The sequence below is a fragment of the Sceloporus undulatus genome, chromosome 4 (genome assembly GCF_019175285.1).
Source record: "Sceloporus undulatus isolate JIND9_A2432 ecotype Alabama chromosome 4, SceUnd_v1.1, whole genome shotgun sequence".
Lineage (NCBI taxonomy): Eukaryota > Metazoa > Chordata > Lepidosauria > Squamata > Phrynosomatidae > Sceloporus > Sceloporus undulatus.
Genome location: NC_056525.1, coordinates 106,287,505 through 106,311,960, shown reverse-complemented (window position 1 = coordinate 106,311,960; position 24,456 = coordinate 106,287,505). Strand labels below are relative to the sequence as shown.

General features: G+C 39.5%; 1 protein-coding gene across 4 annotated transcripts in view; it reads left to right on the top strand.

The window, feature by feature from the left end:
• The window catches only part of AGL (amylo-alpha-1, 6-glucosidase, 4-alpha-glucanotransferase), a 62,070-nt gene that overhangs the window by 9,066 nt on the left and 28,548 nt on the right, over window positions 1–24,456 (top strand). For 3 of the 4 annotated variants that reach the window (XM_042462021.1, XM_042462022.1, XM_042462019.1), the window contains 15 exons: window positions 1,734–1,915; window positions 5,480–5,591; window positions 8,202–8,322; window positions 9,379–9,481; window positions 9,606–9,703; window positions 11,322–11,461; window positions 12,989–13,176; window positions 15,490–15,613; window positions 17,654–17,817; window positions 18,864–18,965; window positions 20,982–21,137; window positions 21,605–21,755; window positions 22,862–22,986; window positions 23,102–23,214; window positions 23,480–23,614. In XM_042462021.1, coding sequence (XP_042317955.1) covers window positions 1,734–1,915; window positions 5,480–5,591; window positions 8,202–8,322; window positions 9,379–9,481; window positions 9,606–9,703; window positions 11,322–11,461; window positions 12,989–13,176; window positions 15,490–15,613; window positions 17,654–17,817; window positions 18,864–18,965; window positions 20,982–21,137; window positions 21,605–21,755; window positions 22,862–22,986; window positions 23,102–23,214; window positions 23,480–23,614 — 2,014 coding nt within the window. Of the gene's footprint in view, window positions 1–1,733; window positions 1,916–5,479; window positions 5,592–8,201; window positions 8,323–9,378; window positions 9,482–9,605; window positions 9,704–11,321; window positions 11,462–12,988; window positions 13,177–14,959; window positions 15,084–15,489; window positions 15,614–17,653; window positions 17,818–18,863; window positions 18,966–20,981; window positions 21,138–21,604; window positions 21,756–22,861; window positions 22,987–23,101; window positions 23,215–23,479; window positions 23,615–24,456 lie in introns of all 4 variants that reach the window. The other variant, XM_042462020.1, reaches the window with a different exon arrangement.

Genomic DNA, 24,456 nt, shown 5'->3' with positions numbered 1-24,456 from the left:
TCCCAGATGAGACTTGACATCATCATGGTCGAACTGTTTTTACATATGGGCATCTAAACAAAGAAGCTGTTTTGTACCCATGTATTTCTAAAGGCATAGCCTACTTTGCATGTATTTCTAAAGTTTCTCAACCAAAACAGTTATTATTATGAAGAGGTAAATCGCTGATAGCTGAGAAATATATTTAAAAACTGCTTGTCTATGACTGTCTATGACTATAAATTTGGGGTCAGGCTAGATGATTACCTGGGGTTCTTAAAAGACTAAGTTCAGCTCTTTTGCTTTTGCAAGACCTTTTTTTGGAACATGCAGTATTGTCTTTCAGTAACTACATATGGGGCAGAGTGGTCAGGGTTGCTTGTTCCAAAACAAGGGGAAAGGAAAACTTTAACAATTTCTAAACAGATTGCACTGTACAGTACTTTTTAAAATGTAAACAAGAAGTTTGATGCCATAAAATGAATTTGCTAATACAGATGTTTTGAAAGTAACTAAGAGGAGGAGGAAAATAGGGTTTTGGATTACCTGTCTTTGTATGAATTTCTTTAGATGCTGAGGGGCCTGGCCGTAAAATAAACCTGTCTTCTGCATGTCAGTGGTCCTTGTGGCTAAATTTTCCTGCCTTTATCTGCTACCATCTACAACAATTATTATTGCAATAATGGTGTACAAATATAGTTAGCATATCTGACTAGCATTGGAACTGATTTGGTTTTTCCATGCTTTGTTTCCTCACATGTCCAGCTGGAGTTGGGCATTTTTACATGCAATTTTTTTTTATCATGAGCTTGGAATGATTTTTGGGGGGGGGGGGGGCTGGAACTTGTAGTCCAAAAAAGTAATTCTTCCCAACTTTGTTTTTGGTGGGAACTTTTTTGATCTTGATTCTCAGTGAGAATAAAAACAAAGTAATCTTCACTGTTTTTACAGTATCTCAGCATAGATTTATATGTATATAGCCTGAAAAATGTTCTGAGCTGAGCATAGTTTTATTGTGTCACTTCAGTCAGCTGGCTGCTTTTACAGCTGAGGATGAGTTCCATGTTTATAAAGGTCAAACCTTCAGTGAAAAGTAAGATCTTCATGGCTTAGAATGCCAAGTCCTAAAGGATCTTGAGTTTCAGTGTTAGCAGACATTTTAAGTTAAGGTAGAATGGCTTGTTCTGCTAAGTAGGTGTTCCTTTTCTTCCTTGGAGGCTTTTCATGTTCCCTTATATCTATGGAAGTGTTAAACTTTTTTTCTTTATCATCTTATGTGACATTTCCTAAAAGAATAGACTGACTGACACATATGTATCCCTAATATGCAGGTGAATAGTGAATTGATTTCCTTGATGGAAGCATTCGATATATGATGGGTGTGTGTTTGACACTCATAAACATCACTTGATATACTGATTAATTTTACCTGAATTTCTGCATTGCCAACAGCCTCATTCAGAATAACAATTCTGAACTTCTTGAATTATTTAGGTTTGTGTCCATAAGAACTGGTCACTACAATTATAACAATTAGCAGAGGAGAAAATGAATTTCACATAGAAAATATAATGTACCCCAATCATGTTGGTTCCCACGGAAAAGCTAACATTCTTACATCTCTCTTGGAAAATTTCAATTGCCATGTTATTGGTGGAACAGCTGATGAGCAATCCTGAGATGTTGTGCTATGCAATACTTTTTTTCCCCTAGCTAGTTGTACTGCTAATTCTGTATTTCTTGTTTTCTCTTAGCTGCAAACAGTGAATGGATAACTCAACATCCAGAATGTGCTTATAATCTTGTTAATTCTCCTCACTTGAAGCCAGCCTGGCTTTTGGACCGAGCCCTTTGGCATTTAACCTGTAGAGTGGCAGGTGGCAAATATAGTGATAAAGGGGTGCCCACATTGATTGAAAATGACCATCACTTGAATGTAAGAAAATGAAATATTTATTTTGCTAATAAATTGTGTTTCTGAATGACGAAAAGTGTCTGTACTAGCTGAAGATGTTTTGCTGCCTGAGCCAGTGGTTCATATGTCCCATTTACTGTTCATGATGCAGCCAAATCAAAGCAAATGTCAAAGCAAGATTATTATGAGATATGAATGAGACATGAACCAGAACATTTCACAACCACCTCTCCCCATCCATGACAGTAAATGTACAATAATAAGAAAGTAAGTGAAAAACAATTTGCTGCTCTTTCATGACATCCAAAATCTGCTGTCTGAGATGGTAATCTCATCCTGCCTAACAATAGATCTGAAAAGTATTATTCATATATTCTGAAAATTTGATCCTCGAGATGTATATTTGCATCCTCGAGATGCAAAGCAAGACAGGACATATATTCTTGCCTTGTTATGCCCCATAGATATATTACAATTTATGTTTTTAGTCTTGGAAAGTATTTTCTTCAGAATCATAGCAATCTCTTTTAAATATATTGTTTGCTATATGCTGGTTCCTGTTATTGTACATTTTAAGGTCAATCATTGTTGTAATTAATGCTGTATTCCAACAATATCTTTTTCTACATTTTTGTTTTTTTCTGTTGCAGTTTGCCTTGTCTTGAATTACCGTATTTTCCGGCCTATAAGACGACTTTTTAGCCCAGAAAAATGTTCCCCAAAGTCGGGGGTAGTCTTGTACTCCGGAAAGCCCCTGGGTCCTAAAGAGAGCCCTCGGCAGGGAAGGCTTCTCTCAAAGGCAAAGGAGCATCCTCCTCCGTTCCTTCCGGCCCACTTGCTCTCCCTCCTGCCCTTTCTTTCCCCTCCTCCTTCCCTCCCTCCCTTCCTCCTTCCTTCCTTCCCTTTTCCTTGCCTTTTCTGGGTTCTCTGCCTTCCTCCTTCTCTACAATCGAGCCTGCCTTCCTTCCTGTCTCGGAAGAGGCAGAAGGATCTTTCCTCTACCTTCCCTCCAGCCCTAGAGCTAGGCTGGCTACAGCGCAACCAATCCTTTGGAGTCACACACTCACAGTTTCAGCCAATAGAGAGAGGGCTGGAGAGTGGGGCGCCACCGCCACCCTCAGAAAAGTAGTCCTCTCTCCTCTCTCTCGTCTTAGCCGGAGTCACCTCTGAGGAGCCAGGGGACTACAGAGCACCATCCCCCCCTGGTTGTTTGGATATATTCCACCTAACGCCATCGTGGAGAGAGGCAGTGGTTGCCCCCCCCCGCCCTCACAAACTCAATTGCCCAGGATCCTGGTTTTTCAAGGGAATGGCCGCCACACTTCCAGATGCCCGCCCCAGAGAATGATCTACAGCATAATCTTGTTGCCAATTTAAGCCACTGCGCAGGTGCAGTGGATTAATAATGAGAAAAAATAATGGTGATGATGACATGATAGAGATAGAGCTTGTAAGCACCTTTGAGTCTACTGAACTAAATTGGACAGCAGAGCTTTTCACTAGTGTCTTAAGCGTACTTCCTCAGTGCATGGAATGTAGTTCCATTGTGGCCACCAGATGGCTCTCACAAAACACAATGGCCCAAGTGTCCCAGCACTGAGCCAGGGCAGTGTAAAGCAGTCTCAAACCTGGAATTATTTCTGCGGTATGGAATTGGAACCTTGAGCATTTTAATACCAGGGCAAAACACACTGCAAAGAAATTACATTCAAGTCTGAGACACTTAACCGCCCTATTTCCAGTGCTAAGGAAACTAATGATTCTGGGCACCAGAGTTCTTACGAGAAGGCTACATGTCTCACAAACCTACACTTAACGGTGTCCCAGCACGGACCAGGCAGTTGTATTCCTGAAGTGTGTCTTGGAGCGCCACTAAGGCGCATCTTCACTCCAGAGACAAGCCATTTCATACCGTTTTAATTAACGCCAGGGCCCGGCTGATGAAATCCTGGGAAGTTTTATTTGTTGTCACACCAAAGTTTGCTGAGAAGGCTAAATATCTCAGAAACTAAATCCCAGGATTCCAGAGCACTGAGCCAGGGGCAGTTAAAGCAGTCCTCAACTGGATTATGTCTGAGTGTGGCTGGACCAACTCAGGCGCAATCTTCAACTCAGAGACATTCCGTTGTGTACTGTGTTACTGCCAGGGCCCAGTGCTATGAAATCAGGGAAATAATTATGTTGTCACCCAGAGTTTCTATAGAAGAAAGTAAAGTCTCACAAAACAAATTCCCAGAATCCTAGCATGAGCCAGGGCAGTTAAAGGGGTGTCAACCTGTATTTCCCGCAGTGCAGTTGCAGCCTAACACGTTTTCTATTTTGCACAAAGCTTCCTGGCTTTGATTCCAATAGAGCCACTTGAACGCACGGCTCCATCCATAAGCGAATCCCTGGGATTTGTGTGGGCAGTGCCCCTCCATCATTCTTGGGGCAGAGAAGGGCAAAAGCCTTAGTAAAACTACAGATTCTAGGATTCCAATATGGAATGAGCAGCAGCTCGTAAATGGTGTCAACTGCATTACTTCTAAGTGTAGATGCACCAAGAAGGAGGGCGGGATATTGTCGAGGCGGTGAAATAATGTGTGTATACTGTTATTTTCAACGTGGAACAGAACTGCCGTTCATCAGAGGGTAGTGGAGTCTCCCTCCTCTTCCCCGCCTTTTCTAGTTCGGGTCCTTCTCCTTTTTTCTCCTCCCCCTCTTTCCTCCTCTGCCGCTGCTGCTACTAGTTATTGTGTGCACTTCAGCTCCTTTCTGACTATCTGGAAAGAGGGGGTGGTCTTATACGGTGGTATATCCAAACACTCTATTTTAATTGTAGTTGGTGGTCGTCTTATCGCCCCAGTCGTCGTATATGCCGGAATATACGGTATTTTTCTGGAAAGGCAATTCTGCAGAGGTCATATGTAACTACTGTATATACACATGTATAAGTCTAGAAATTTTAGTCAAAACATTGATTAGAAACACCTGAGTCGACTTATCCACAGGTCACTGTAAATACTGTAATTTACATCTTACTTTTTAAAAAAGGAAACCATCCCCCGATGAAAGGCAAGAGTGTAATTTGCCCTGGAAACACTGGCCCCTCCTCTATATGCTCATCCATCCAGTGTTTAGGGTGAGCACACACAATTATGCCTGCTGGAATTTTCTAAGTTCTTAGCATCATTTTTTTTTGTCTCATCCTTTCCGTCCTCTGTTACATGCCCCTAAGTTTTACCCTCGACTTATCCATGGGTCATATCAAAAGCCATAATTTTGGCCCCAAAACCTGTCCTCGACTTATTCATGAGGTTGACTTATAGTCAAGTATATATGGGTAAGTAAAAACTATGGTGTATATATTTTACATAGTAACATGGTGCTGCTCAAACTGTATATTTTCTTTAAAAATGAAAAGCAAAGTAAGGATGCATTTACGAGTTCATTCTTTGTTTGCCTTCTTCAATTCTAAACAGTTCACAAAATGTGCAATATAAGAATGATCTTTCAGAGCATTTTGGAAACAAAGGCATTTACATTGAACAATGTATATAACACTGAATTTTGTTTCCTTGCCTCATCTGCTTCTTATTTTTACAGTCTATTCGTAAAATCATTTGGGAGGAAATTTTTCCCAAGATAAGATTGTGGGAGTTCTTTCAAGTAGATGTTAACAAGGCAGTGCAGCAATTTAAAACCCTCTTAACACAAGGTAAAAACTGAGTTACGTATAGCATATTCATTGAAGAAATCATGGCTTTCACAGACATTCAAGTGAAAAAACTGCTTTCCTATGTGCATGAGGGGAAAAGTTACCTTTGAAATCTTGTCAATTTAAAAAGTAATTTCTCATGTGGCATCTTGGAATGGAGGGGGTGTTATGAAAAACAGTCTAAACTTTAGACTTTTTGGCCCCCTTGAGCTCATGAAACTAGTGTCACAATTCTTGGGATCCTGGCTAGTTTTTATAATTAAGGTGAACTATATATGTCCAGTTGATATTTGTAGGAATATTTACTCTTAACATTTTTCATGCTTTTATTTATTCATTTATTTATTTTTAATTTATATCCCACTTTTCTCCTGACATGGGCCCCAAGACAGCTGTTTAAAATGCAATTAAGCTCTAAAGAAATGTAATATGAATAGAACTGTAATGCCTCCATTTTCATTCTTTTGTCCTTTATGGTAAAGTTTGTATCAACATTTGTTTTTCCATTCTCCCATCTTTAAATATAAAATGGGTTCTGAAATATGAAATTGCACTGTGTTCCTTATGTCAAGATTGCACAGTCCTGCATCCTGGGAGCTACCTGTGTCCCTCCCAAGATCTTCAATGTGGCTCTCCATGGGTGACCTGACTCCAGTTGGTATCAAATCTGGATTTACAGGGTGCATTTACACTGTAGAAATAATGCAGTTTGACACCACTTTAAGTGTTGCAGCTCCATCCTAGTTTTACAAGGTCTTTAGCCTTCTCTACCAGAGTGCTGGTGCTTTGTAAAACTACAGATCCCAGGATTCTGTATGACAGAGCCATAGCAATTAAGGTGATGTCAGACTGCATTATTTCTACAATGTAAGTGCATCCTCTGTCTTCTGATGGCAAATAAAAGGTGATCTGTAATGAGTTCACGCTGTAAAGAAAGCTGACAGGAAAAGAGAACAGAGACCATTCTTCAGTTCTCCTTGGATCTTTCAGATTGCTCTTTTCCTGCCTCTGCTAGGAATAAAGAAAGAGTACTACTGTATATACTCATGTGTAAGTCTAGAACCTTTAGTTAAATAATTGACCCCAGACTCCTGAGTTGACTTATTCATGGGTCAATGTAAGTACTGTGTTTATTAACTCATACACACACACATACACACAGAGGCATCACCTGGTAAAAGGCAAAAGTTTAATCTGCCCTGGAAGTACTTGACCCCCCTTCTACTATTTCTTCCATCTAGCCTTTAGTATGAGTACAAATAATTATGCCTGCTAGAATTTTGTAAATTCTTTAGCATTGTTTTCCATTGCTTCATTCTTTACATCCTTCATTATATCCCCCTAAGTTTTATCCTCAATTTATCCACGGGTCATATCAAAATCCATAATTTTGGCCCCAAAAGCTACCCTCAACTTATAGTCTAATATATACAGTATATTGTGAAAGAGTAATCTGGGCAACAGAGGACATGATCTATTTCTTGCATTGTTGCCCAGGAATCACTGTCTTAGTAAAAAGTGGAGGTGGGATTTGTTTCTTTGTTTGCATACATGTGCAGCCCCCAAGTCATGTCTAACAATTTGGAACAAAGATAGTTTGCGTTCTTGCCTCTACATGGTGAAGAATGTTGGGAAAGTTCTGTGGAATCAGTGCTGTGGATTTCCCTGAAGCCTTCCACTTAGTGTTGGCAAACTGCATTATGTTAGAAGGCACGCTCAGATGTTGTACTTGGGGTGATGGGGACAGCTTTATCTGTAAAGTACTGTATATGCTTACTAGCAATTGTTGCCCAGAGCAGTGATACAGATACTAGACATATTAGAGGGCCTTCATTGTGTAGTGGTTTGAGCATTGGACAATGACTCTAGAAACCAGGGTTCAAATCCTGCTTGACAAAGTCAGAAACAACTTGAAGGCACACAGCAACCACAACATGATGACATATTTGTCCTCACTATAGATTCAAGTGTTGGCTTATCCCATCCTAATAAAGGAACTTAACAGAATACATTGCAAAAGGATACTGTCAGCCAACAGATACTTCTGTGGACTTGGAAAACTTGATGACATTTTTTAGGTCCTTGTAATTGCTAATCTTAAGGCATATGGGCCAACCCAATTTAAATAAGAAGCAGAAAACATTAATGTCCATCTGTGTACATGTGTCAGGAAATATATGCAGTTTAATTGCACTTAATACGTTGCCTTTTGATCACCATGATTCTTACAGAATGTTATAGCAATAGCAAGTACATTTCTGTACTCTTTGTCAGTGAACTAAGCACTCCCTAAGCGGTTTACAATGTGTTAGCTAATTGCCCCCAATTAGCTGAGTACTCATTTTAGCTACCTTCAGAAGGATGCAAGGCTCAGTGGACCTTGGAGCCTCTGAGATCAAACTCACAACCTTGTGGCTGCAGTACAGGCATTCGATTACTGTGCCACCAGGGCTCCTTTTTGTAATGTAAGGAGTTCCTCCCTATGCAGCCATAATTAGACTATTCATTGATAACTTTGTCTTGTCTGCCTCTTGGCTTTGACAAGAAGTAGGAAATAGGAAACTGAATTATATGTATTATAATGTTTTCCATGTCTAAAATCTATAATAGGTGGCTCAAAAGTCAAAACAGATGCCAGCCAACATCTTGCAGTCATCCAGGATCCTGAATTTAAGAGACTTGGCTGTACTGTGGATATGAATGTTGCACTGAACACTTTTATACCTCATAGGTATGTTGTTGCTTGCTAAATGTTAAAATGTATGAGAGCATAAGATTTCCCAAGGAGGAAGATTTGAACTGTCATTGAGAGATCAAAAAAATTATATTCACGTGTAAGGCAGATTTGTTAAATGTACCAACAAAATTGGCACAAATGTACCAACTATAGCCATCTGTGGTGTAACGCATACACATACACACTATCAAATGCATTGTGAAGTACCTCTCTTATTATCTGGATTTTTAGCTTTTACCTCAAAGGCTTTAAGAGTCTCTCAATATATGTAATAAATATAGTTTTTCTGGTCCAGTGTTCTTATATGTACATATAATGCCAAAACAAGTTAGAAAAAATTGTACAAAATAAATTTTTCTAGAAAGCTGAAATTCTAACACATTTATAGGTAAGCAGCTTTTTCTCTAAGTGAATACTTGTAAATGGTCTAATTACCTTAAAAGCACTGGGTGCTGTGTGATCTTGGAAGCTAAGCATGGTCAACCTTGGTTACTACTTGGATGGGAGGCTGCCAATGAATACCAGGTGCTGTGAGCTATATTTCAGAAGAAGGAACTGGCAAAACCACCTCTCAGTATTCCTTGCTTAAGATAATCCTATGAGATTCATGGGGTCACTATTTGTCACACATACATACACATACTTGTAAATATCAAAATAGACATGTCTTGGATAATAAGAATTTGTATTAATTTATTGTTCAGGATCAGGTGAGATTATTTTGCTTATCCTTATATGTATATCATTGGCCTTCCATATCCATATACAGCCCATGGATTCCACCATCCTTGGATTGAAAATATATTTTTTAAAATATCTAAAAAGCAAACTTTGATTCTGCCATTTGATAAGGGATCATTTTACTACACCATTATCTGTAATGGGACTTGAGCATCCACAGATTTTAGTATCCCTGCTGGGGAGGGTGGAACCTGGAACAAACCTCCCATGGATACCAATGGTCTACTGCAGTAAACTTGCAACATTTAGACTGGATGCCATTTTTGCATCTGTTGTACTGATTTGATGTGTCATGGATTATGCTTTTAGCAATGGGCCCACGGCAATAGAGGAGTGCTGTAACTGGTTCCGCAAGAGAGTGGAAGAGCTAAATGGTGAAATGTACCGACAAACAAATTACCATCACGAGCAGGTTGTAACACTGACAAAGCATTTGAAGCTCTTGTTTTTCTGTTCCTTTATTATTTTATTATTTAAGATATTCACTGAACTATGATTTTTTTAAAAATTAAAACAACTATTTTAATGGCTTCTAGGCGGTTAACTGCTTTGTGGGGACAGTGAGCTATGAACGACTGGCTGCTCATGGACCTAAGCTAGGTGCAGTAACTAGAAAGTATCCTTTAGTTACAAGGTATTCTATCTCCATTTTAAATATAATTTATAGATAGGATGATTATGATTATAGATAAGAATTGTTGGGTTCTCTTCATAAAGAAATTTTCACAGAGCTTGGAAAAGTTGCTGTTTTAGAATGCAGCTCACAGAATCTCAGAGCTGTAGTCCAAAAAAGTAACTTGTCAGAACTCTGATTATGGTCATATATTAAGGTCTAATGGCACAGGCTATTGAGAAAGATTATCTTTATGTAAGGTATATGTAATCTGTTACAGTGGCTTGCTTCAGATTACCATAGCTCAGTATAATAAACCAAGGCAAGAGCGTGTCTTTTGCCCCATACATATGGCATTTTCTCTTATTCCACCTTCACACCATGCAGCAACAAAACCTCAAAATCTCCATAGTTTCCCACATCATCTGCTTTAGGAAGCTATGGTTTAGAACAAGCCAGAATCTTAAAGCAACCTCAGGATATGATTTAAGAACCTGTCTTGGACCTGGTAACTATAATTGCCCCAGTTCAGATAGGACAGGAAACTGGTTATTAGAAGGACCTCAGGGTTTAATAGCTGCATGCTATGAAGGGTAAAGAGAATGAATTGCTTGTACAAGTAAGAGGCTCATACATATTTGGGTTTATTATCATGAGATATGGTCATCTGTATATAGCCAGTGTCAATGTTCAGCAGTGGATGTTGAACATTTGAATCAAATTTCTTGGATATTCACAATACCCAAATGGAAACATGAGACTGCTTTAAATGCCCTGGCTCAATGCTAGGGAATTCTGGGAACTGTAGTTTTGTGAGACATTTAGCCTTCTCTGTCAGAGAACTCTGGTGCCAGAACAAGTTCCTTAGCACTGAAATAGGGCAGTTAAAGTGGTCTCAGACTGGATTATTTCTGCAGTGTGTTTTGGACCTCAGTTTGCTAAGAGTTCATTGGTGCATCTGTTTTTGAGCATTCACAACTAAACATAAACATTCACTATAGAATGTGTGTTTTCTGTGTAATTCTGTACATCCTAAATGTAGACATCACCTCTATAGAATGATATTCTTACATATGGATGGCTGGATTAGTTGTTTGCATCTTATGGGGCATTTGGGTATAATCATACCAATAGCCTACTGAGCTGCACAAAGGACAGTGGATTAAGACCTCTAAACGAAACTCAAAATGGGGTAAAACAGTAATTTTAAAACTTTTGCATTTGTTTGAAAGGATAATTTTAAAAAATTAGTTAATAGTTTTGAAAATTAGAGTAACTGAAGGTAATGTAAGGTTCAGCTAATTTGCTATTATCTGTAAAATCTGGGTCTCTGTCTCCAGTATTTAGCCTAATGAAATAATAGTGGCTTGAAAAAAGAATGCTCAGCACTAAGGCATCCACTATTAAATTGTGCGGGGGTTTTTTTTGGGGGGGGGGGGGCTTTCTGGATCCTTGTATAAGTATTCTTTTATAATACTTGTATTCTTATAAAGAATGAACATGTGAAGAAAGAAATATATAGAAAATGCCACTATTTAAAATAAGATTTTATTTGTGGAGGAAGGAATGTGCCTATGTTTTACTTATTTGAAAAACAAGCTTGTCTGACGCTCAAAAAAGTGATTTCTCCATATTGCAGATATTTTACATATCCATTTAAAGAGCTAACTCTGGAGGAGGAGGAAGTTATGATGCATCAGCCTGACAAAGCAAGTTACTTTATGGCCCACAATGGTTGGGTAATGGGAGACGATCCTCTGAGAAATTTTGCTGAACCAGGTTTGTGATTCTGAATGGTCTCTTTCATAAATGCCATTCACTAAAGTACTTTAACAAAAAATATTCTCGCAGTTGCCAGTTATAATTTCATAATAGCTCTTTATTGCAATGCTTGAGTAGTTTCTTAGAGACTTTTTTTTTTTAGAAAAATGCAGATTTCCTGTGAGCTGTCTTCACTTATGTTCTGAACCAAAGACTTTCTTTATCAGAGATAAATTAATCCTTGCTTTTAGCATTGGCAGTCGCATGTTATGCTGGCATTGGAAGGCCTTGGAGACAATGTTGCATCAATATATAATTGAGACCATGGTTCCAGTAGGTTTATGAGAAACTATAAACCTACATATATTTCTGACTAGATTGTCATAAATAAAATACCCTTATGAATATTGGATATTCTGTTCACTTATATAAGGCAGTTATAAAATGCTGAAGCCCTTCTCTCTCTCTCTCTCTCTCTCTCTCTCTATCTATATATATATATATCTTCATTTTGGATGGGACACCATGGAATCATGAAATTCACAGATTATGGGTTCTTCTTTTTGGAAGAAGTGATTGCATTTCACAGACGGCTGTCTTGTGCAACAATCAGTTTTCCAACACAACAGTTTTCTAGACCCCACTCTTATTCTTCTCCATGGGGTAAAGAGCACGAATCTTGCCTTTGCCACTGGCCAACTGTGTGAAGGTGTAATGTTCAAATAGGGCCTGCCTATATATCACATTATTGTGTGTGTATGCCCATTTCTTAAGGATAATTTCCATAGACATAAAAACAAAATTGACTGTGTGATCTGAGTGAATAAGATTTCACATTCATAAGTTCTGTATAAATGTTACATAGATGAGGTGTGGTAGGTTTGACAGATGATGAGGAAAATGCTTCCTCTCTCAAACATGAGTAAAAGAACAATTCCATCTATATTGTTCAATCTAGCTAACAGTCACTTACCTCTGTACATTTGGTGGAGATGTTTAAGGCTGGATTTACAGTGCAGAATTAATGCAGTTTGACATTGCTTTACTATTATAGCTCAGTGCTATGGAATTCTGGGATTTGTAGTTTTGTGATATATTTAGCCTTCTCTGTTGGAGAGCTCTGGTGCCACAGCAAAATATAAATCCCAAGATTGCATAGGTTGAACCTATGCATGTTAAAGCAGTATCAACCTGCATTAATTCTTCAGTGTGGCAGCAGCCTATATCAAACTGCTATGCAAAATAAATTTAAAGGTAAGAAATCTTTTAATACTTTATCATGCTTACCTATCATGCTAACCTAACCTTTTTATTTGTTATGCTTTAAGCTTTATGGTGCAGTTTAATTTTTGATATCATATGTGGAGGGTTTTGAAACCCTGTACCATCATTATAATTTTATACATTCTTTGATGTTGCACACTTTATTTCCACATCTCTTGTAAGTTTCATGTGAACTGGTGGCTTTTGTTTGTAACATGGGACAAGTGTTTCAGATCACAACCATAATAGCACCTAAATGTAGTGTTATTTACTTTTAAATAGGATCAAATGTTTACCTGAGGAGAGAGCTTATCTGCTGGGGTGACAGTGTCAAATTACGTTATGGGAACAAACCAGAGGATTGTCCATATCTTTGGGCACACATGAAAAAATATACTGAAATTACTGCCAAGTATTTCCATGGAGTACGTCTGGATAATTGCCACTCAACACCTCTTCATGTAGCTGAGGTAAAAGAAAATTGTCTCCATACCACTTTTTAACTATTTAGGTACCAAAGTGCTGGGTGTTTTTAACAGTGGGAAAACAGTTTTTCAGTCAATGTGCATATTCAGTCCTGTACATATTAATTGGATGTGAGTCCCTCTATGCTCACTTGGGGTTTTCTCCCAACTAAGTGTATAAAGGACTGAAGACTAGCAATACAATCCATTGCATTTATACTTGAAAATATGTCTCACTGAATTCATTGAAGCTTACTTCAAAGTAGTTGGGTATAGAATCACAGTCTGGATCTTGTTTTTGTTGTGTAGTGGTTAGAGTATTAAACCTCAACAAGAGCACCCTGATTTTGGATCCCTGCTCAGCCATGTAGCTGGCTTTATTTCAGACAGTTGCTTTATCTCCATATAGGCCACCTCAAAGGGTTGTTGTGACAGGAGGGAAGTGGGATATCCCCTGTTTTTATTGTCCTGATATGAATGACAGGATCTAATGAGCAGGCACAGCTTAAATAGGAGGAATCTCTTTGGGGGTTGTAAGAACGCATCCTTGTTTTCTACATATTGTTTCCAACAGAAGTAACCCATAGTATTTGTGTACAATGGTGCTCTCAGTCATTCAACAACTTTGTAAATAAGCCATTATCATTATGCCCATATTGTAGACTAGGGTTAAAGTTGAGAGACAATGTCTTGTTTGAGTGCTTAAGCTAAATTTACAGCGCTTTATAAATAAAGGTTAATAATAATAATAATAATAATGATAATAATAATAATAATAATAATAATAATAATAATAATAATAATACAATTCACTGATTCATATTCATCTGATGGAGTCTGAGAATTACAATCTAATAAAGCAACTTTTCCAAACTCAACTCCTAGAGGTACAGTGCGCCTATGTCATATGCGGTCGCGCCTTACACTGCTTCCAGCATACACTGGAAGCCGTGCCAGAAAAAACTTCTTGAAACTGTTCAAATTATCTTGTGGTTTTGAAACGAGTGAAAATTTAATTGAATGTGGAAATTTAGTTTGTGATTTTGTTTGCCTTGATTGCATTAGGCCATCAGTCTTTCAGGTATGTCTATAATTTCATCCTCCTTCCCGCTTCCGAGTGATAAAGTAGTGCTTGTGTTCCTATTTATGTATACTGTGGCCTGGAAAAAAATGTCAAAAACATGGGAAATAAATGTTACTTATATGTATAGATTCTGAAAAATCCCTGATAAACAGATCTATAGAATCAGACATTAAGGTGAGGTGAGCAGTTGTATAAGGAGATAGCCTTTTTTCTTTCTTCTGCTCATCTGGTGGGCTGCACCAATGAATTTCAGTGCAACTAAGTGACACATTGTCATCTTCAACCACCCTTTTAGACAACATTTGGGCAATTTTTAAGATTTATATTATGTTTGGGGGTAGTTTGGAGGGCTCTGCAAGTTCAGGGGAAGAAAACTGCTATGGCACAATTTGGGCTCTTTGGTGGCAGAAAAATCACCTGAAAATCACCCCCCCTTTTTTTAAACTAAAATTAGTATAGGGACTTTGGGACCTTCCAACAGGCTTCAGGGGCTGTACTTGGGGGTCCCAAGGACTGCATGCAGCCTGCGGGCTATATTACACCCACGGCAAAGTAGGAATTCATTATCTGTTTTAATTGCCTGAAAACTCAGAGAATATTCAACCTTGCATCTAATATGTGTTGTATTTGGAAAGTATCTATGCCATATGCATGTTATCAGCAAGTTGATTGTTGAAATGAAATGAAATGTGTTATGATCTGTAGGAGATGCTGGCAGCTGCCAGGGCAGTCAGGCCTAATCTTTATGTGATAGCTGAACTCTTCACGGGCAGTGAGTTCATTGACAATGTCTTTGTCAACCGCCTTGGAATTACCAGTCTGATTAGAGGTACCAGAAAATCCCCAGACCCCCATGCTTGAAAGGTTTGTTGCAGGATTGCTGTGTTACATGAAACAAAGTGCCTTTTTTGTGGAACTAACTTTGTGTTTTTATTTGTATTCACTTTTCTGTCCTTTGCCAATTCAAATGTCTTTCCCTCTTCCCTTCTTATTTTTGCTATTCTATTGGTGTGGTTTTTTTTTTTAATTTCTTGCATTGTAATATCTTGGCTTTCTCCTAATTTTCATTCATATTCATATCACTGTCTTCATTCTTAAATATTTGGCTTTCTGTTTTTTTGTTTTCTTGTGTGGCATTTTCCCTGTTGTTCAAATCCGTGCCTAGCCTTGCATCCTTTCTTTTCTTCTCTTTTGCCTTTTCCTGTCTGTTGCTTCCTTGGCTGTGCTTTTTGCAGTTCATGATGGATGCAGCTAGAAAATTGCGGCCCAACTTGTATGTAGTGGCTGAACTGTTCACTGGGAGTGAGGAGCTGGACAATGTCTTTGTGAATAAACTGGGCATTAGCTCTTTAATAAGAGGTAGGCTTGCTTTGAATTAATTTTCCTATATTTACCCTTGGGTTTATGCATGATATGCTGTGTGTAATGGACATTAATATGCTCAATATTGTTTGCATTCCTTTTTTCATAAACATATGACTTTACATAGAGCCAGCATGGTGTTGGACTAGGACTTTAGAGACAAGGGTTGAAATCCCCAGTAGTCCATGGCAACCCAGTGGGTGACAGTGAGTAAGCAACACTCTCCCAGTCTCAGAGGAAAGCAATGGTACCAGCCCCACCCCCCAAAAAAACATTGCCCATAACAGGCTTGCCTTAGGTTCACTAAAAATCAGAAGTGACTTCAATGTATATACAACAACAAATGCTACTACCTTCACAACAGTAACAGCATTGAAATGACTATTAGGAGAAGGTATCTTACATAAGGTAGTGGTAGCTATGATCACCATCTTATACCTCTTTAGTATATGTAACCTTCATTGTGGTTACAGATTGCATTGGTGCTGACAATAACTATGGATAGTGCTGACCATGTTTGCTCTTAAGTCAGAAGTTGAACCCTGGTAGTGTAGTGGTTAAATGCAGGTACTGCAACCACAAGGTTGTGAGTTCAGTCCCAGGGCTTCAAGGTGGACTCAGCCTTTCATCTTTTCGTAGGTCGGTAAAATGAATACCCAGCTTGTTGGGGGCGATTGGCTTACAGATTGTAAACCATTTAGAGAGTACTGAGTTCACTGATTAGCGGTATAGAAATGTAAATGCAAAATACTAAAGCAGCCTTGGCTAATTGGAGCTTGGAAACAGCTTGCAAAGAGAATCTATATATGTAGTTTATGAAGATGAAAATTGTTGTTTAAAAAACCTTTTACCCCTGTTATGAGTATAGAAATTCATGGTCCCTAGAGTAAGGGATGGAAGGAAAGAGAGCATGTGTTTATTATGTAACACATCATCAGTCTCTTAACCATGGTTAAAGGATAGGTTGTTCTGAGTATAAAGATATTAAGAACTTGGCGTAAAAAAATCTTTTAAATGGTGCTTAAATTAAATAATAAATAATAAAACTTATATTTATATCCCACTTTTCTGTGACAAGACAATCAAAGCGGCCTAGTATGAAATTCTGGACCTCTTTAAATTCTGTATTTCTCAACATGGTATACAGACAAGCAATCTCACAGGCCCTTCAATCCTCTTCTACCACTTTCCAAACAAAAGAAGTAAACCCCAAACTAAGAGATCACAGATAGAGAGAGAACATATTTCCAAACACTCATAATCCGGTTTCTCTTTCAGTGCTGGGACAAAATTATAGGATCATGGAATAGATAATGAAATATTGAGATGTGTGTTGGATTTTCTATAAGGGAGGACCAATATTTTCCCTTCATATCAGATGGTGTAAAGTAGGTCCTTTTTGCAAGTGTTGTACTTACAATCATAGTCCCTATGGTAATAGATCTCAGCCAAGATCGATGTCCGGAGTGAATATAGAAAGGTGCCCTAGATTTTAATATAACACAAATACAATGATTGACAGTGCTTCATATATGGGAGTCATGCAGCCCTCCAGATGTTGCTAGACTTCTGCCTGTACAGTGGGCCATGGAGGTCACTGGGGTTAGAGGTACAGGACTGCCATGAAAATAGGAAAATCACAATTAAAAAAAAACATTTTTTTTAACCTGAGAGAACATTTCTCTAGAAATCTCTAGGTCATCCAGTGCAAGTGTGTGGTCAACATTGCCTAGAAGTTGACCATAGAATTACTCTGGAGAACCTACAAAAGTGTTCTCTCTAGGAATCTCTAGGTCCTCCAGCATAAATTCTGTCAGACACTGACCACAGAGTCACTCTGGAGGACTAGAGATTACTAGAGAGAACTTGTTAATCAAATCCATGAATAATCATATCCACAAAAGTCAAAGCCACAAATGTGGAGGGTTACGTGTACTGGCTGCGGATGCTAAGGGTTGCAGTCAAACTACATCTGAAAGGCACATGATTCCAATCAGCAATACAATAGCACATCTGATTTTCCCCTTGTTTCTGTAGAGGCAATGAGTGCATACAACAGTCATGAAGAGGGAAGGTTAGTGTATCGCTTTGGAGGAGAGCCAGTTGGGTCTTTTGTTCAGCCACGTTTGAGGCCCTTAACACCTGCTATTGCTCATGCACTGTTCATGGACATTACACATGATAATGAATGTCCAATTCAGGTAAGTAGCAACACTCTTTAATTATACAAGTAATGTTTTAACTACTACGTTGAGTAGGAACTCTCTGTGTAATAACAAATTGACTTTTATTACATCTGTTAATGGCTATCTGCAGTCAGGTTTTGTGTTACATGCAACTGAAACTAAAAACATTAAAAAAATGTTATCACCTGCAATGACAATGTTAAATAGCATAAAATTAATCATTAAATTAGCTAACTTCGTGGTACTGACATGTACATGTCTATTCAGAAATAAGGTCTAATGTATAGAGCTAATTCCTAGTTTTCTCTGTTTTGGAATTGTTTTGTAATAAGAGACAAAAAATGGGTTATCACCTGCAGATGTTAATAATACCTCCCTTGCAGAAAATTTTTAAGGAGAAGCTGGATAGTTGACTTTTGGGATTGCTCTGGCTTTGTGTTTCATGCACTGAACAAGGAGTGGGATTAGATTGCCTGCAATAGCTCCCTTGAATTTTATCATCCCAACATTACCATGCCTTCTCTTTTCTGAAAACAAAGCTTTCTGTTCCCTACCATGACTTTTATAACCCATCCCATTTTTTCCAATGTGATCAGGGCACACCTATGTACAGATGTGTGCACATAGGCATCTTATTGTATATTCTGTGGGTAGTGGGGAGAATAATCAAGATCCCAGTCATAGTCACAGTACTAGACTCACTATGTACGTAATATACAAGCAGGATTTTTGTGTCAGCTATTTCTCAGTAAATGCTGTACTGTGATAGGCAGCATGTTGATGCGACCACAGAAATATACTGCTTATGTTTTGTAACTCACTATTTTCTACATATGCTATAGAGATCAGCCTTCAGTGTTACATGACTCCCCCTTCCCTTCACAACAAGTGCCAAAATGTTTCTCCAGAGAGTGAGAGGATGCTCAGGAAAGATTCAGTAGGGAAGTCTCTTTAGTTAATCTCTGGATGCAATCCAGTATGGGTGCATATAGTCATATGAGAGAGAGAAAGAGCCAGTCCACTGGTTTTGACTGGATTTTCCTTCAATTTCTTAATCCTAGCATCGATCTGCTTATGATGCCCTTCCCACCTCAACCATTGTCTCCATGGCCTGCTGTGCTACAGGGAGCACTAGAGGATATGATGAACTGGTTCCACATCAGGTATGTGTTTTAGCAATATGCTCTGTCCTTATACATAATATTGTAAATGGTCTAGCCATGGATATCACTTCTCTGTTGACATGCCATCTGTCTTAGATGAAGAGCTGCTTTTGAAAATGCCTGATAAGCTTCTCTTAGGGCAGAATAAAATGGTCAGATTTTTAACTGGCAGTGCTGACATAGTAAATTCATACCTGATCTAAAAGAACTTCACTGGCTGCCTTTTTAGTTCTGGACTCAATTCAAAGTGATAGTGGCCCGTTACAAATGGGCTGTTTTGTGCGTGCGGAGCGCGCACTAGGGTTAGAACGGGGCGGTGCTTCCGCACCCCCCTAACCCTAGTACGCGCTCTGCATGCACAAAATGGCGGCGGCCGTTCCACACGGCCGCCGCCATGAGGACATCACGACCGCGCCGCCTCTATACGAGGCATTGTGGATGTGACATCCTTGCTCCGCACCAGGGCGCATAATGCGTCCTTTCTGCGGAGCAGGAAGGAGCTCCGTTTCGGAGCTCCTTCCTGGTTTGGGCCGTTGGGCGCAGCCTTCAGACAGCTGCGCTCAGCAGACCAAAGGAGAAAGGGGCCAAGCGGCCCCTTTCTCCTCCTCCTCGCCGCCGCAGGGTGTCCTTGGGGCTTGAAGCCCCAGGGACACCCCTTTCCAGGCTGCGGGGAAGCGGCCTTTTGCTGTTTCCCCGCAGCCCAGAAAGCGGCGGATCGGGGCCTCAGCGGCTGCTGTTCTGGCCACTGAGGCCCCGATACTCCAGGGAAAGGGGCGGGTACAGCCCGCCCCAAATGGGTGGTCTGTAACCCGCCAGAGTTTATCTTTAAAGACCTACTGTATATACTCATGTATAAGTCTAGAAATGTAGGTCAAAAAACTGACCCCAAAAAACCTGAGTCGACTTATCAATGTAAGTACTGTATCTTAACTCTTATTTAAAAGAAGGAACCATCTCCTGGTGGGAAGCAACAGTATAATATGTGAAGCACCAAGCCCTCTCTCTACTCTCTCATCCATCCAGTCTTAAGAGTAAGCACAAAGAGTTATGTCTGTTGGAATTTTGTTAAGTTCTTTGACATTGTTTTGCTTTCCTTCATCATTTAGGTAAACAGTGCCCAAACTGTGGCCTTTAAGAGATTTTGGACATCAGCTCCCAGAAGCCTCAGCCATATTGGCCAATAGTCCAAAATCTCTTAAAGGGCACAGTTTGGAGACCACTGTTTTAGATCCTTTGCTATATGCCCCTAAATTTTACCCTCGACTTATCCATGGGTCATAGCAAAATCCATAATTTTGTCCCCAAAACTTGCCCTCAACTTATACATGAGGTCAACTTATAGTCGAGTATATACAGTAAGTCACTTTTTATGCATGTACAGTCAGCCCTCCTAATGCACAGATTCTTTATGCATGGATTCATGCATTCTTTAAAATATTTCAGTATTTTGAACCAATCCCCAGTGGATTCAAAGGGCACACTGTGTATTATATCCTATTTTTCTCCCATATGGAACTCAAAGTGGTTAAGTACTTCTAAGAGAACTTCCTCAGCTACCAGCTTCTCAGTACAATAGGTTTGGGGAATGAATGCCCATTTCCCACATCCTCCTTCAGAAATGTGGATTGTTATGTCTCTATAACAAGAGAGAAGGGGGGTTGTTTTTTTTCAACCGCAGCATTGAAGTTACGGTCTCTTCTCCCCAGCAAGTTACTCCTGACATCATGGACAGTAGGCCCTTGGTTCCAGGACCCTGCATAGATACCAAAATCCGTGGATGCTCACGTCCCATTATATACAATGGTGTGATAAAATGGTGACCCTTATATAAAATGGCAGTTTGCTTTCTGGAATTTTATTTTTGAAGCTTTTCAATCTGTTTTGTTATACGATTGGAACCAAACCCCAGTGGATAGCAGCAGGCCACTGCATATATAAGCTTAAGAAGTAGCTTGTAAGATGTCTTTGAAAATAGGGCAGAAAATACAGATTTTCTACTTTTCAATTTCTGGGCAGATTTCTGTGGTTGATGAAGAGCGCTTTTATCCAAAGTGGAATCCAGCAGCAACACCTTCAACACCTGGTGAAGTCAATTTCAAAACCGGAATTATAGCAGGAAGGCTGGCTATCAACAGATTACATCAAGAATTGGGAACAAAAAGTTTTAACCAGGCAAGGAGTGGGTGAACTCCAGAGAGCAACCAGGGGAGAATGGGGTGGGAAGCAGGAATACGGAGATTTGATGAAGTCATGTAAAAAAGTTCAAACAAAGGCACTCTATTTGGGGATGGAGGGGGTTGCTGGTGTCATCCTCTTAAGATGACACCAGCCTGTTTGGCCCTTGCCCAAAAGAAATTTATCAAATTTATTTGCAAATTACAGTCCAGTTTTGTATTTATCCTGTGGCTTAGGCTGCTGGAATGAGTCTATCTGAGTCAATAACTTGGGAGTATTCCCTCAGTTTGGACATCCTATCTTATTTATCTTTTGCTGGAATGCACTGATAGTGTCTTGTCCTGAAGCCGCCCTGAGCAACACTCAACACTCTTGTTCAGGGAGGCTTCAGGACAAGACCCTATCAGATATAGTCTGCATAATAAAAAGTTCTCTTTTTTGCAAAAAAAAAATTCCATTCTTAGGTATTTGTAGATCAAGTTGATGAGGATATTGTGGCTGTGACAAGGCATTGTCCTAACACTCATCAGTCTGTTGTAGCTGTTTCCCGAACAGCTTTCAGAAATCCCAAGACATCCTTCTATAGCCAAGAAGTTCCACAGATGTGTATTCCAGGTAATAATAATCAATCCTGAACAGGCATTGAAAGTTAAATTCCTTCCTGTTTTATCCTGTAACTCTGTGAAACAGCAAGTTGCATAAGATTTTCAGTAACATTTATTGGTCCAGGGGATTCCTGCATTTCATAAGTTCTACTCTGAGATTTTAATAACTTTTTTATACCATTGTCTTATGATTACAAGATTCTGTATGATATATTTTGAATAAAGTTTTAATTAAAAAAAAGACAGTACAGAGTAAGTGCAATGTTTAAGCCAAAATAATCCAATATAATTATCACAATTTAAAAATATGCTTTGTTACCACACATTAAAGATACTCTTGATACTCTAGCAGCAAAAATATTCATCCTCAGAAGTAAAGGTTCCATTATTGTTTCCATTTTGCATGGGGCATGGAATATAAGGGAGGGAATATGCTGATCTTTCACACTTCTATCTCTCTGCTTGTTTATATTGATTTTAATGCCTGGATAAACAAATACTGTACCTTGAAGGCACCAGATCCTATCTGATTTTGGAAGTTAAGCAGGGCAGGCATGGTCAGTACTTGGATGGGAGACCACCAGGGAATACCACCTGCTGTAATATAGATGGGATACAGACCGCCAATTTGGGGCGGGCTGCAGCCACCCCTTTGCGCAACGTATTAGGGCCAGGGCAGCCACAGTGGCAGCCCGAACACTCCAATACGGCGCTTTTCGGGACCAGGGAGGAGCAGCAAAATGCCGCTCCTCCTTGGTCCTGAAAAGGGGTATCCTTGGGGCTTTATGCCCCAGGACACCCTGGGAGCTGCAGCCAGCGGAGAAAGGGGCCACTCGGCCCCTTTCCCCCTGGCGCCGTTCCCGTGGCAATCTAGTTCCCACCCGAATATCTAACATGTACAGTCTGTACATGATCTCCTTATATGTGTGAAATGAAGTCCTTCAAGTATTGTGAAGCAATGCAGTGGCTAATGGCTGACCTAATGGCTTATGGCTAGCATATTGTGTGGCTGACTCATTCACTCTCACTCATGAACTTGCTTCTGCTAATCATAATAATGAATGATTTGATGGTTGTCATCTGAAAGATGTCTTTTCCATCACACCTCTTTCACAGGGAAGATTGAAGAAGTTGTTCTTGAGGCTAGAACTGTTGAGAGAAATGCTGGCCCTTATAAAAAAGATGAACATGCAATCAATGGATTGCCTGACTATACAGTTGAGCTCCGAGAACACATCCAGGTAGTTATATATTCCTATAATTTCATTTTCTTGGACATGCAGCCATCAGATTAAAATGGTTTACTGTATTCACCTTTTTTTTTTCTTTTTTTTCTTTTTTTTTTTTTTGTAATAGCTCACAGAAAGTAAGATCATACGGCAAGCTTCAGTTGCTACAAAAGGCCCTAATGAATTTGTTCAAGAAATAGAATTTGAAAGTCTAACTCCAGGGAGCGTAATTATATTCAGGTAAAATAGGATTGCTTCTGGTGACTGCTTTACCTAGGGCAATAATTTAAATGACTTTAAGGTAGGAATGGAGAACTACAGCAATTCAGATGTTGCTTCATTGCAGTTCCCATCAGACCTAGTTGTCAGAATCAGTAGTCAGGGCTGAAGGAGGGTGGGGGTGGCCATCCATTAACATTTGGAGGGTCCCATGTTCCCCATTCCTGCTCCATAGATTTTGTCAGAATGCCCATATTAACTTGTTTATTGGTGCTAATGTTTGTAGAGTTAGCCTTGACCCGAAGGCACAAGATGCTGTAGGAGTACTCCGTAATCACCTGATCCAGTTCAGCCCTCACTTTAAATCTGGAAGTCTTCCTGATGATGGTTCCGAGTCTATACTCAAAACACCCTTCTTAAAGTGAGTACCCCTTATTATTGTGAGATGTCTTTGAAAACAGAATGTCGACGAAGAAAGGTCATGTAGTGTTCTGTTCAAAAGTAGTAGTCTATGGATCAGTATTGGTCCACAGGTTATTGGAAAGTTTCCAGGAAATAACTATTGTAGTCAGTAGGCACAACTGTAGTTCTGGTCCCTGTAACATGAGGTGGGATGGGGGAACCCTGCTGATCCCACACATGAGATAGCTTAAGAACTCTGCTGTCCCTTCTACCCCTGCATGTAAAGATTTAATGACATATAATAAAATGCTTGCTGGTGGAATTGTTTCTTTCAGTGGAATTGGGGCTGAGGAACACTCCCCTCCCCTAATACACCTATAAAGGCTATTTCAGCAAGCAGTGGGATCCTCCAGAGCAGATCCTCATAGGATGCAAGGAGATGTAGCAGGGAAGGGAGAGGGCAAAGGTCTGCTGCAGAAATATGCTCATCCACTGTTCGCTTGTAGCAATAATATCCTCTTTGGCCATGTGTAAGGTATAACTTTTTGTCATTAGAAGTTGACTTTAAAGAATCTAATATAGGCATGTGCTGTTAAGCACATGTTCCTGGAAGTAAATCTCATTGAGCTCAGTGGGACTTGTAAGCAGACATATCTCTGTTGTGAACTCATCTTTTTTCTCATAGTGTGTTGCTGTCCACACATCTTAGGGTCAAATTACATGATATATTAGATGCATCTGTGGTTGTTCGTGTGTGTGTGTATTAAGTAGCAGACTGGACTCATAAGCATGGGTGGAGGGAAAGCTTAACACTTCGCTGCCATCACCAGCCCAAACATACTGAAGAGCCAATTAAAATTT